The sequence below is a fragment of the Capricornis sumatraensis genome, chromosome 8, assembly GCF_032405125.1.
Source record: "Capricornis sumatraensis isolate serow.1 chromosome 8, serow.2, whole genome shotgun sequence".
Lineage (NCBI taxonomy): Eukaryota > Metazoa > Chordata > Mammalia > Artiodactyla > Bovidae > Capricornis > Capricornis sumatraensis.
The window spans coordinates 70664334-70677823 of record NC_091076.1 but is presented as its reverse complement, the minus strand read 5'-3'; the positions used below and the strand labels follow the sequence as shown (position 1 = coordinate 70677823).

Here is a 13490-nt window from a genome sequence, read left to right as displayed (position 1 = left end):
ACCGTTACCATTACTGAGTTTAGTAATGGTAACGGTTCTCTTGCTGCACCCAGAAAATGTGCCAAGAAGACTTCTCGGATCCCTGGAGCAGATCCTACCAAAAGGAGGGAGGCTCCAGCTCAGACCACGGGGTGGGGGTGAGGGAATGGGTGAGTTTTCTCTTTCCTGTTCTAAACAAATAAAGATGAGAACCAGAATGTTTGTCTTTGAACTTTATTCGCATTTGAGACTGGAGATGGGGTGGCATGGGAGGGATCAAGGATTTGAGGAGTAGATGGGGGGCACTATCTCACTTAGGACACATGGGTCCTTACACAGCTGCCAGGTGGACGAACTGAGCGGAGAGGGAAAAGGTCTCCTCTTGGCTGACAACTGGCAACGCAGAGACTCTGGGCCCTGGGGAAGCCAGTGGGAAGCAGTGCTCTGCACCAAAGGGCCAGCTTCTAAGACCCAAGTAGCTATAGCTCCAAGCAGAGGAACCACCTGGGAACCCAGCTAAGGCAGGTTGAAGGAGGAAGGCTCCAGCAGGAAGCCATGACTCGGCAGATGTGGTGCAGACTCGGCCAGGCCAGTCAGCAGTCAGTCAGCCTATGGGTGTCCAAGCCTGGCCCCAGGCCTTGCAGGCAGTTCTGGTTAGCGGCTCCCGCCAGCAGCTTGGGCGGGGACGCCTTGGAAAAGACAGCGGAGGGTGGTCACTTGAGGAGTTTCACAGACAGGCGGAGCTGAACTTCACAGAGGAAGATGTTCATGAGGTCGCGGCCCACCTCCTGTGCGATCCGAGCAATCAGGTACCCCTTTGGACCGATCAGGATCTTCTGAGGGTGGGGTAAAAAAGAGGGCCATGAGCTGGCTATCAGGCAGTTGGGAAGAACCCCTGCTTAACAGAGTCCTGGTCCCTCCTCCAAGCCCAGCCCTGCTCACCATGTGAGATTCTTTGGGCACCAGAAGCTTCTGCTCGATCACCAGCTCCCCGCCTGGCCCTTCATCCCAGACCACCGTTTTCTGCACAGGGAGACATCGTGACTGGCCAGGCAGGTCCCCTAGCCCTGCTCTTGGGGACCTAGCTGCCCTGCTCCAGGTGGAGCTCCTGGACCCCTCACTGTGCCCACACCTGCTGTACGTTGTAGGGCACCTCCTCGGGCAGGTACTCCAAGAGCTTCTCTCGGATCATGTTGGCACAGATCTCCTCAGGCGTCTGGCTGGTGAGGACCTCACTGTGGAACTCCCAGGGACCTGGCCGGGCCTGTGCCAGGAGGTATTGCTATGGGCAGAGAGGGAAGAGGTCAGTATATCAGTCCCAAGCGGGACTTCCCTCTCACTCTTACTTCCAGGGGGAACTCTTGAGGCTTGTCTTCACCTGGTGGATACCAAGAGCCAGGCTGACTGACCTTCAGTGTTTTTACATCCTCCTGGCTTAGGGCTGACAACATGAAGATCTCCTGGAAGTGAGGCCAGCCCATCTGCTGAGGGTCTCTCACAGGCTGTGGGTTTGGGCCCTGAGCTGCTGGGCTAGGGCAGTGAGTGCCTGGCTGTGAGCGCAAAGCCTGCCTTGTTTTAAGCTTCTTGCCGTTGACTACACCTTCAGTGAGGGCGGCTGTGAGCTCTAGGAGAACGGACTTCTGCTTCAGGCAATCAACCTGGGGGTGGGCGATGGGCAGAAGACGGTGGTCAGTGAAGGTCAGTCTCCCTGAAGGAGACCCCTTCCTTAGGTAGGTGAGGCTCACCTTGTTCATAACAAGGATGCTGGGGACTTGGGAAAACTGGGTCAAGCACCGGAGCACCTGGGGACTGAGTTGGTTCCGAGTCCACTTGTCCGAGACATCCACAAGTACCACAACTGGAAGTCGGCAGCGTATGGAGGAGGACAAGGTTATGATCACTCTTTTCCCCACCCCCCAAAAAAACTTCCAGGGTATGGGATCTGGCCAATCCCTAACCCCCCAAACTACTAGGAATGACAGGCCATGACCATGTACACTGGGCCTCAGATTCCTAGCCTGAGCCTAACCTAGGTCAGCAGATTCCATGCTCTTCCACGGATCTTCCAACAAAGAGAGCTCCAGATGGTGCCTAAGGGACAGACAGGAAGGGTCTGGTGAGTGATGCATTCCTGAGGAGGCGTAGGGTGTGACAGGGGGTTTTCCAGCCGCTAGGATGGAATCTCCCCACTCTCTCTTCAACACCTTTCCCCTCAATGACTCCCTGTTCCCCCAGCTGTTACCTTTTCTGTTTAGCACGGCTGATGAGGCCAGGTGTGTCAAGCAGGATCTAAAATCAGGAAATAGATGCCCAGGTCCCCAGCCCCAGAAGGAAAAATTATGACTGGGGAGTGAAAAGCCACCCACCCTTGATGTCAGGAGCCTGCCCCCACTTCTTGGCTGAGCTGACTTTAGACTTTTATCCTCCAGCTGTTTTACTTCTGTCAATACACAGGATCCAGGAGGAGGAGGAGAACTGTGAATATATGGAATATTAGAAGCAGTAAAGAGGCAATGAGACCTCTGTGACTAGATACCAGAGGGGTAAGGCAAGAGAGAGAACTGCTCCAGGTCTAAAGGAAGAAGCACCCCCTTCCCTAAGAATAGTGAATCTAAACATAATTTTCGAAGGATCTTAAAGGAGACTGTCTTAGCTTCACCCTCTGTCCTGTTTGCTGGACATCCATTGCAAGTACCCACCACCTGGGTCTCTTTCTCTGTGATGACCCCCAGAGCTTGACTGCGAGTGGTGTGCACTTTCCTGGAGACAGGGAACACCTGCCAGGAATAAAGAAATCCCAAGTGAGGTCCTGGATCCCTCTGGAACAATCCACGAAGGCACAGTAAGAAGTGAGAAATGAAAAGGGGAGGGGGAAGGGTCAAGGATGCCGCGTACTTTTCGGCCCAGCAGCTGGTTGGAGAGTGTAGACTTCCCTGCGTTTGGGGCACCCAGGAGGACCACTCGTAGGACTCGGGGGTTCTCAGGCATGTCGGGGCGATGGACCAAGAGGAGATCTTGCTCATCTGCATGAGGAGACAGGAGGAGAGTGAGAGGCAGTACAATCTGGATCCCCCATCAGGTACATAGTCCAACCTGTCCACAAAAAGAGTATGGATAAGAGATTAGTGCACCAGGTTGAAGTTGGGACCTGGCTTTGAGATTTTGTTTGACCATTAGTTTATTTATACGCCTTTATCAAATTTTCTCATTTTGTCATATGTAAAACAGAAATGGTATCAATGGTACTTAATTACTGTATAACCTTTTGACAACTGACAGTTGTGTAAAACATCTCAGTACAACGCCTGGCACTCAGTAACCTTGTGGAATCATATTGTGTAGTTGTGCCCAGTAAATGTATTCACATGTGTGAAAGTATCACCATACCAGATAAAGCCAGAAATTCCCTCAGCTGTCTCACCCTACTAAGGGTACTATGAAGGCTCTGCAAGACTTTCGGTATTCGCTCCTATGACACTGTATCGCAATGACCAGTTTTTGTGTTCAGCCTCTAGTCTATGCTACTTGAAGAATACAGAGTGCTATTTATAGTTGACCCTTAAACAACATGGGTTTGAACTGGGCTGGTCCACTTACACACAGGATTCCGTCCTCCCCTCACTCCCCATTAAATGTTGGTTTCTGTACTCGGTTGAATCCTTGGATCTGGAATTGTGGGTATGTAAGGAACTGCATATATGGAGGGCCAATAATGTTATACAAGGACTTTCGACTGCGCGGGTTCAGCATTTTTAATATCTCTGCCCTCAGTTGTTCAAGGACCAACTGTAACTCCGTGTCTTGATAAGTAGATGGGGCACTTTGGGGTCGAGTTTGCGCCCCATGTTGGGAGAGAGAGCCACAACTCTACCAGGCCTGTGGCCCTTCAATTTCCTGCTCTTCGTGGGCGTCGCTGGTTGGGACTAGGTCAGTTCCTTCTAGCTCTAAAACTCTTATAACCTAGTTTCTCTTTCCTGTGAGATCCTTCACTGCTCGCCTCTGTCTCTCGGGTCCTCAAGATCGTCTTCTACAATACAGAGCCAAAGATGATAGCCCCAGAGACGGAGGGGTTTCCCTAACACGGGACTTGCAGTGTTAAAGCCGTAAAGTCGTAACAGTAGAGGACAAATTTATCTGCATTCTTTACCTCTGTGTACGGACACGGCGGGGACGCGAAAAGGCAAAGAGTTGTCTGGCTGAGAGAGTCCGAGGAAGCAATCCAGGGCTGAGTTCTGGCCATTAGGGCGTGAAGCCGAAGCCAGGCGGGGACCAGAGAAGGTAGGGCCCGCTACACAGGAAACGCACCTCCGCTGACAACCCAAGAGAGAGGGGAGCCGGGTCATCCATTCCCTCGCGGCATCAGGACCTGGCTGCCAGAGCCCCGACACGGTTCGAAAGAGCACAGCCCCGCGCCAGCCGGAGGCAGCCATGGCAGACGCAAGGCACTCCGGGAACCGCTGGGAACGCACCTACGATTGGACAGAGCGGCGGAGAGTCGAGCGAGCGGGAGAGAGCTAGAGCGGCCCAAACAGAGCGGAGGAGCATGGGACGTTGGAGGTGAGCTGGGGTTGGATCCTCTCTGGAGACGGCCCGAGGCTAAGAAAAGGGGGAAAAGTGTATTCAGAGTTTGTGTGAGCTTCACAATCGTTTTGGACTCCGATACGCATCGTGTTTTATTCTTCTCCTGCCAAAGTTTTGTCAAAGGCCTTTCTAGCCCTGCCTCATGAAAGACTACATCTCCCACGAGGCCGAGCGGCAAAATCTTTCTCTTAACGTCCGACTTCTGTCAGCAGGAGAAACTCGCGCAGCGTAGGAGTAATGATCCGGAGGCGTGGGACCTTGTACCGCTCCCACTGAGGTTCTTTTTATGAGGCAATGGCAATGGCAACCCACTCCACTATTCTTGCCTGGAAAATCCCATGCACGGAGGAGCCTGGTAGGCTGCAGTCCATGGGGTCGCTAAGAGTCGGGCACGACTGAGCGACTTCACTTTCATGCATTGGAGAAGGAAATGGCAACCCACTCCAGTGTTTTTGCCGGAGAATCCCAGGGACAGAGGAGCTTGGTGGGCTGCCGTCTATGGGGTCCCACAAAGTCGGACACGACTGAAGCGACTTAGCAACAGCAGCTTAGCAGCCAGCCTGAGGCATGCACGACCCCCACCCAGCGGCCCTCTGGTTTGGCCTAGCGTCGGTAGCGGCCTCTGGCAATCTGTGCCTTAGCTTTATGGGAGCCTCCTGTAAGGAGTGGTCCGTGTGTCTGTGATCCCGATGAGCAGCAAACCCGGATTTCCCTCCTATAAACCTCGGCTACTACCTCCTCTCTGAGGCCATCCTTTCTGCAGAAAACCAGAGGGTCTGCAAAAGGAGAAGAAGCTGCTTAGTCACCTAGGATCTCTGGGATTGTCTTAGCTGCCTGAGGATCCTGATATACCTTGGCTGATTTGTGGCCCTAAGCCCTCTCTTCATCCTTTGACGTCTCAGTCAGACTTTTGGAATTGAGGGAGAAATGTCGCAAGGATTGAAGGTGTTGAGGATACAACAAAGAACAAAATGGACAAAAATCTCCAGCACGGGATCGTATTCTGGGGGCTTCGTGTGTGTGTGTGTGTGTGTGTGTGTGTGTGTGAGAGAGAGAGAGAGAGAGAGAGAGAGGGAGAGGGAGAGGGAGAGGGAGAGAGATACCCGACCTGTGACCTCACAGGGCCAATTTCAGTAGGATGGTTTGCGTGAAAGCCTAAACGGAGTGGATTTAAGAGAGAGTGAGGGGAGAGGAATTGAGGGTAGCCGGACCTTCCCAGGTGGTGCTAGTAGTAAAGAACTTGCCTGCCAGTGCAGAAGACATAGGAGACTTGGGTTCAATCCCTGGGTCAGGAAGATCCCCAGGCAGAGGGCATGGTAACCTACCCCAGTATTCTTGCCTGGAGAATCCCATGAACAAAGGAGCCTGGCAGGCTACAGTCCATGGGGTCGCAAAGAGTCGGACACGACTGAAGCGATTTAGCACAGGGGAAACTTCCCAGAGGAGCAGAGCAAGAGAGAGTGGTAATAGAAGAGAGGGAAAGAGGAGTGGAGTTAAGAGAGGAGTTTTTTTTTTTAAAGATGGGTGGTTTTTGTTTGCTTATGGTAGCGACCTAATAAAGAGGAAGAAATTGATGATAAAGGACAGAAAGGGGAGAATTGTTGGAGCATGGTAACAACCAACGGGCCAGACTGCTGTTGTGGGAATGAAGGCTGAGTGTCCGATAAGCTCTAAGTGACACAGACTGACAGAGCCTTGGGCACCCAAATGCACTGATAATTTGCAAATGGTGTCAGGCTCCAGCTTTCAGGCTGCCTTCTCTGTTTGTAGAAGAAATGGACTTTTTGGAACATGATATTCCGGATGTTCTTTGGGCATATGGGTATCCAAAAAACCAGATGCTACTAAATACGAGACAGCCAACAATCAGAAAAATAGAAATAGTCTTTCATAACAGTTAGGTGAAATACCATTTCAACTGCAATTAAAATGAAGGGGAGTTTCAGGTTCAACAGTAGTTGAAGAACTTAGCTACATAAATGTAAAATTACCCAAGGAACACATACTAAGTACCACAGTGATGGCAACAGATAACACTGGAAGAATCTCAGGAATAACATAAAAAATTAGGGGAAATGAGTTAAAAAAAACAAACACACCTTCCCTGACCCTTCAAGTCCTTTTCTAATAGGTGTCATTTTATCCTTTTCACTAAAATAGTGCAGTGAAGATGGTGGAGAGAAGCAGATGGATTCCAGAGATCTAAGGAGATAGAATTTGGAGATGGAACTTAAAACCTTTTAAGGGACTCCAGTTACAGCTAGATAAGTCCAAATCCTTGCATGCATCTAGCTCTGCTTACTTCTACTCCCAAAGCATCAGGCAAACTAGCTTTCTTTCCATCTCTTGATTATACCAAGCTTATTTCTGCCTCAGGCCCTTTATACCTGCTGCTGGCTTCTGCTTCCCATTCAGGTCTCAGCTAAAATGTCACTTTCTGACAGGCTTTTCTTCACAGCATTTACCACTCCCGCAATGGTTCTGTTGCAGTGTCTGGAATGCTATAAGGGACTGCTCAGGGTTCTTCAGGGTCTTACCTATCTCCTGATGGCCCCAGTCTAACCAAGTAACTTCCTTGCTTCAGTGCCTTCATGATTAAGTGTAAACCAGTTAATGTGGCTCCAGCTTACTTTGCCAGGCTCATCTCTTTTACTCTTCTTTTTGAGCTCGACTGAATTTTTTTAGTCGCCCAATTGCATGGTATTCTCTCTCACTTCCAGGTCTTTCCATAGGCTGTTCCTTCCATGATAGGTTACATTTTCTTATAGGATCCTTTATCCTCCTATGACAAAGCAGTTAACAATACACTGATTGAGCACACAGATAATTGAGCCAGACAGCCTGGCTCTGGTTCTCAGCCCCATTATTTACTGTGTGGCCCAGGGCAAGTAACTTCTCTTTACTGAAGTTTCCTCATCTATAAAACAGGCATAATGATTACTGTTATGTTATAAAAGAGGGTTGTTACAGTTAAGAGTACTTATATGTGTAAAGTTTTTCTGGTGCCTCAGACGGTAAAGAATCTGCCTGCAATGCAAACCACCTGAGTTTGAGCCCTAGGTCAGGAAGATCTCCTGGAGGAGGGAATGGCTACCCACTCCAATATTCTTGCCTGAAGAATTCCATGGACAGAGGAGCCTGACAGGCTATTCAGTCCACGGGGTCACAAAGAGTCAGACACGACTGAGCAACTTTCACACACACAAAGTGTTTACTTAGAACAGTGCTAGGCACATTGTAAATGCTGTGTGCCTGCTCCTATTATTATATGTCCTCTACTAGACTATAAGTTCTATGAGAACAAAGAATATATATAATTTATGTGTGTATGTATATGTATATATATATATATATATATATATATATGTCACTACTGTGTCTCCTGCACCTAGAACAGTGTCTAGCACATTGTTCAGTGAGTGAATAAATTATATCTTTCTTTGGATTGGTGCTCCCTTGGTGGTGTCAACACAGTTGCAGCAGTATCAGATATTATTATACATCTTCTTATATCCAGTGTTAGTGGGAAAGGGCAACAGACTTTCCCAGAAGGAACTCTGTGCATTTTTGACTCTGACTGGGTTACATGCCCATCCATAAAACCACCATTCTAACTTAAGGAATGTTATGAGCAGAATGACTTGGGATTGAGTTTATGTGCTCATCCACATGGTCTGAAAATGGAGTAGGGGTGATTCTTTAAATGATTATCATGAGATATAGTGAGTGAATGCTTGGCAGACAAAAAACAAATCACAATTCTGCCCTGGGTAAGAAATTTAAATAGGGAAATGGTTCCAGAGATCCTTACAGTTCAAATATAAGAAAATATGTCACCTCCATATAGATTGCAGCAGGCCTTCCCTGGGACTGCGTGTGGTGGGGGAGTTAAGGCACGGTTCCCAGAAGTTTCAGGGTAAGCTATGGCTTTCTTTTTAGTCATCCATTCATCGGGACACAGTGTCGATATTGATTCTTCTTCCTTTCTGGCTCTGCAATTCCCCTCTGGTGCCAAATGTGCTCTCATTCCAAAGGCTAATACTTTTGCCAGTAATAACTCTTGGTCTCTATCCCTCCAGACTCTGAACTGCAGAGAGGAGACCGGGCTAGAGGAGGAAGAGTCACGGTCATGAGGAGAGTTAAGCCCTGTGTCTCCTCTTCCCTCTGACTGCAGTGCATTGGCTGCAGCTTTCAAGTTTGTACTGTTGAGGGGAATTCCCTGGATGCCCAGGGGTTAGGACTCCCCACTTTCACTGCCCAGGATCCAGGTGCCATCCCTGGTTGGGGAAGTAAGATCCCACAAGCCATGAGATATGCCCCCCTCCCCCCAAAAAAAAAGTTTGCATTGTTGAATTCCTGGGACTGAATTGAGCGTAGTCTCTTGATGGGTTATGCTAAGGCACGGGTCTAGGTGGTGGTCTAGGGGCTGATAGCTGGTTTTCCTTGGGCTAAAGGCCTAGTTTTTACCAATTTGCAAGTCAGGCTCCACAATAAGAGTTGGAAAGTAGGGAACTATTAACCTGATAAGCCCCTTGATGGCACATATGAGATGCCCGGAGCGTTTTCATCCCATAAACTGTATGTGCTTAATAAACAGACTGACCTTAGGCGTGTCCCTGTGCATTCGAGGTGTAGTCAGGTCCCTGACAAAGTCCCCAGGGCTTCTGAGCACTTGAGTATTCAGGGATGTCAAAGTTACCTCTTACACAGTTACCCCTCAATGCATTTTAGATGTGATCGTATTCTTGAAAGAAACCTAAATTTATTATCAGCGGTCATCTCAGAGCATTCAATCCTTTAAGTGCAAGCGGGATCCAGAATCCTGGAGGTACGATTAAGTCTACGGCCCCTATGGGCACCGCGTTTAGTAACCCACGCTAACTTCCAGAAGCCTGAGACCCTGGGGCAGCCACCAGAGCCTCTAAGCTTACTAAGTCCTCGAAGCCAGCGGCCATGTTCACCTGAGACCCAGGGGTCCAGGGTATCAGGCACTGAGGCAGACGCCCTCGGTGCGGCTTGCGCAGGCGCGGACGGCTCGAGAGGGCCCCGGCGCTCCAGGCTGCGCAGGCGCAGGAGCGGCTCCCGGCGAGTCCCGACGGCGGCGGCGGTGACTGAGGGGCCGGGGCGTGTAGCAGTGGTGGCGGCGGCGGGCGGCAACGGAGCAGCCATGAGGGCCGGGCCCAGTCACCGACAGTGAGTGGTGGTGGGAGCAGGGTGGGAGACAGGAAGAAAGCGTAACCTGGTGGAGGGATACTCCGACTTGGGGTTGGGGTCGGCTCTGCCTGTCGGAGGCGAAGGGGCATGGGGGAGGGACAGTTTGAGGTGATGATGGGAAGATTCGGGGCACTGTGGTCAGCTCGCCAGCGCCAGGGCTGGACGGCTTCGGGGAGGTCAGGGGGTGCGCGCTGCAGAGTGAAGGAGCCCACCGCAGGGGCAGTGTCCCGCGCTCCCCCGTGTGTCATCGTCCCTTCCCCCAGGAGCTTTCGGTCGCCTCTCCCTTTCCGCTTCTTTCAGAGAATGATCTCCGGGGGGAGGGGGGGAGGGGGAGGGTAGTGGAGGATGAAAGCCCTGCTGGAGATGAAGAAGACAACTCTGGTCCAAGCGGGGAAGAGCCGCTCGCCCGGAGTAATAGGCTACTCTGGGTAGAGGATGGGGGTCGTTTAAAGCTGGGAGGGGTCTAGGGAAAAGAGCTAGGAGCTTAGCGTCCGACTGGTTCGAATCCACGTCCATCGCTGGTTAAAGCTGATAGATAACCTTGGGCAGGTCCCACTTAACCTTTCTGAACCTTCGGAAGATGTAATGTGTTTTAACGGGTTCTTGCAAGCATCACGTATGTGATTGAGTTCGTTTATAAAAACTGTAAATTGTGAGTACTGTGTCCAGGTTGCTGTATCACCAGCAGTATCACTGGATTTTAGATTTTACCGTTATTAATGGAATGACTGATTTCTTTGTCAAGGCGAAGCATGTTTGTAAAAGCGATCGGCACCGACGTGTTTTCTTTACCGGCTCAGCAGATCCTGTGCAGAAATACCAGTTTGTTCTGTGATGTGACACGTTAGCCATCAGACAGACTTGTGTAGGAAAAATGCCATACTTTCAGGCTTTTTTTTTTTTTTTTTTTTTTTACAAGTGGTATGTAGCTCCTCACCCAGGAGGGAGGCAGTAGAGAATGGAAGGCCAATCTGTTAAATGCTTTATGAACACAGCCTGTTCGGTTCCTTTGTAGCATAGTTGGTACTAACCTGCTTTATTATGAGTTGGAAAAAAAAAAACAAACTAGTTTGAGACAAACTGGGAGGGGTGCACAGTGAGGGATGTGCAAATACGTTTTGTTTCGTTTTCCCAGTTTGTTATTTTTTTTTAATAGTAAAAAAGTTTTTCTTTGCAAGAGTCTCTGGTTTCCCCGAGGCGCTGTGTCTATTTTGGAGGTCAGATAGCATATAGCCGCTTTTAGGCTCCACTTTTTGTTACCCTGCTTGTGGAAACCTCCAGGGTGGAGTGTCTCTCAGAGAAAGACAGAAGCAGCTGTGCGGAAGCCTGAGAGGTGGCTGGTTTGTTTCTAAGGGGCCGAAGGAGCACTCCTGAGGCTTTGTCGTTGTTCTCGTTGTTTAGGGTAGACAAAGCAGAGGACAGAGTTAAACTGTGTACTTGGAGAGAGAGAGAAAATGGCTTTCTAGTCACAGCTTTTGAAAAAGAGGTGAAACTCCTTTCAAAAGGACGGAAAGAGATGATGCTTCAGCTCTGCCAGCTCTGAGGATGGAGAGCTTGAAATGGCGAGGTCTTTTGGAAATTAGTGATTTATCTTTCATCTGAGCAAAGGTAGGGAGTAGCTGTATTAGATCCTTGAAGGTTCACAGATAAGGAGAATGAATTATTTTATAGGAATGGGGACATGAACCCTCATTGCCTTTAACTTCTCTGTCTGGGCAAATGTGTTTTACTACTCTTTCTTGGAAATACACGGTAATAGATCATTTTAAACTTTTTGCTCTAGTTGCTTGGCTTTTCCAATAAATTCTCTGTCCATAACAGAGGATAGTTTCTTTTTCTTATTTAGAGGATAGTTTAAAAAAGAAAGTGTTTGTTACTGTTGTCATAGGTCATTTACAGGATTCAAATTCAATCTGCCTTTGTCTACCACATGGAAGATGAAGTAGGGGTGTAAAAATGTTAGAACTAACCTAACCGTCTTATTTCTAATAGTTGGATGTTTGTTTTTAATTTTGATGATGCATTTCCCCCTCTATTGGAAATTTCCATCAGTTCAGACAAGTCCATAAATGCCATCCCTATTACGTTAAAATGATAGAGGTTTGTTCAGCTGTGAGGAGAGTTTCCTGTCCTCTCCTTCTATTCTCTTTCCTGTTTGTGGTTCCTTTTATGTAGTAGATTACTGTTACAGAACAGGGAGTCTTTCCCTGAGGGAGAGAAAGGGGATGGTCAGTGCCTTGATTGCCTGTTACAAGAGCTAAAATAAAGGAATAAGGTTTACCAGCTCGTGTTCATTCTGATAAAATGAATCATTTTTCTTAAAAAAAAGCAAGCATTTGATGCCTCGGGGGAACCCTTTTTAAAGCAGTCTATTTAAAAGCAAAATTATAGTGTTTTTACCTCCCTCTCTTTTTCTTTTACTGAGAATATTTGCTTGTAAACAGAACCTTTGTTTCTTCAGATCCTTTCTGATCTTACCACCCATTCCTTAGCTGAAGTCTCTTTTGTGATATTTTTATAACCACTAATTAATAGGAGCAGAAAGATTTTTTTTTTTTTTGTCATTTGTTTTGGTTCTTGGTAGAGTGCTAACAACTTTAAAGGAATAATGTATGAGAAAATGTTTAAAAGGAAAAGTAAAGAGGATAGTGGATTTGTTTATTTTTTATTTACTCAGTTTTTAAATTGAAGTAGAGTTGATTTACAATGTTGTGAGAAAAGTGGGTTTAACTTAGTGAATCTGTAAGTTGATTGTGATGTTTGGAGGGTAAAGAATTCAAGAATGGACCTGTGGTTCAGAGGACCCTTTTGAAGAGCAGGGTTTGCTTACCAGTATTTATTTATTTAGCACAGCTGTTGGCTTAGAGTACCTGCTTGTTAATATTTGCCAAAGGGAAAATAATAACAGTATGTAATCAGCAAACTTGGGTTCAAATCTTGTGCAACTTTGTGTATCTTTGAATAAGCTTACTCATGTATCTTTGCCTGTTTCCTCATCTATGCTAATGCTAAGTCACTTCAGTCGTGTCCGACTCTATTTGACCCCATAGATGGCAGCCCACCAGGCTCCACCGTCCCTGGGATTCTCCAGGCAAGAACACTGGAGTGGGTTGCCATTGCCTTCTCCAATGCATGAAAGTGAAAAGTGAAAGTGAAGTCGCTCAGTCATGCACGACTCTTAGCGACCCCATGGACTGCAGCCTACCAGGCTCCTTCGTCCATGGGTTTTTCCAGGCAAGAGTACTGGAGTGGGTTGCCATTGCCTTCTCCGTTCCTCATCTATAAACCAAATATAATTGTACTTCATGAGGTTATTGTGAAGGTTAAATGTGTTAATATATATAAGGTGTTTAGAATGGTACCTGACACTTAGTAAATGCTAAATGAATGTTAATTATTACTAGTGTTCGTTGGATATACTCATTCTCTTTGTGCCCAAATCACAGGTCAGAGTTGATGATGACTTAGCCCCTGCCCTCTGCTAGTTCACAGTCTAGTGAAGCGAACAGAACTATACAAAGTAATTATAATGAAATTCAACACCTTATTTCATCAAATCTATGGTGCCAGTGATTGTACAGTTATTTTGAAGCGAACAGAACTAGTGAAGCGAACAGAACTATACAAAGTAATTATAATGAAATTCAATACCTTATTTCATCAAATCTATGGTGCCAGTGATTGTACAGTTATTTTGCATACCACTAAGGAAGAAG

At 47.8% G+C, this 13490-nt stretch overlaps 2 protein-coding genes across 5 annotated transcripts in view; one reads left to right on the top strand and one right to left on the bottom strand.

Annotated features, from left to right (window-relative positions):
• Positions 1 to 234: 234 nt before the first annotated feature.
• Positions 235 to 4409, bottom strand: ERAL1 (Era like 12S mitochondrial rRNA chaperone 1). 4 transcript variants are annotated; one of them, XM_068977916.1, is made up of 10 exons: positions 4127 to 4409; positions 2875 to 3002; positions 2679 to 2756; positions 2222 to 2268; positions 2009 to 2070; positions 1725 to 1837; positions 1389 to 1637; positions 1112 to 1261; positions 922 to 1002; positions 235 to 815 (listed from the first exon to the last, which is right to left on the bottom strand). In XM_068977916.1, the coding sequence occupies exons 1-10, from the start codon at positions 4407 to 4409 to the stop codon at positions 693 to 695; spliced, it is 1314 nt and encodes a 437-aa protein (XP_068834017.1). In that variant the 3' UTR covers positions 235 to 692. The 4 variants fall into 4 exon arrangements, with proteins under 4 accessions (XP_068834017.1, XP_068834018.1, XP_068834019.1 ...); XM_068977917.1 differs by having other exon boundaries at positions 2682 to 2756; XM_068977918.1 differs by having other exon boundaries at positions 235 to 812; positions 4127 to 4392.
• A 5252-nt stretch (positions 4410 to 9661) lies between these two features.
• The window catches only part of FAM222B (family with sequence similarity 222 member B), a 57314-nt gene continuing 53485 nt past the window's right edge, over positions 9662 to 13490 (top strand). Inside the window, exon 1 of the mRNA XM_068977261.1 lies at positions 9662 to 9753. The gene's annotated coding sequence lies outside the window, so the exon portion shown is untranslated. The remainder of the gene's footprint in view (positions 9754 to 13490) is intronic.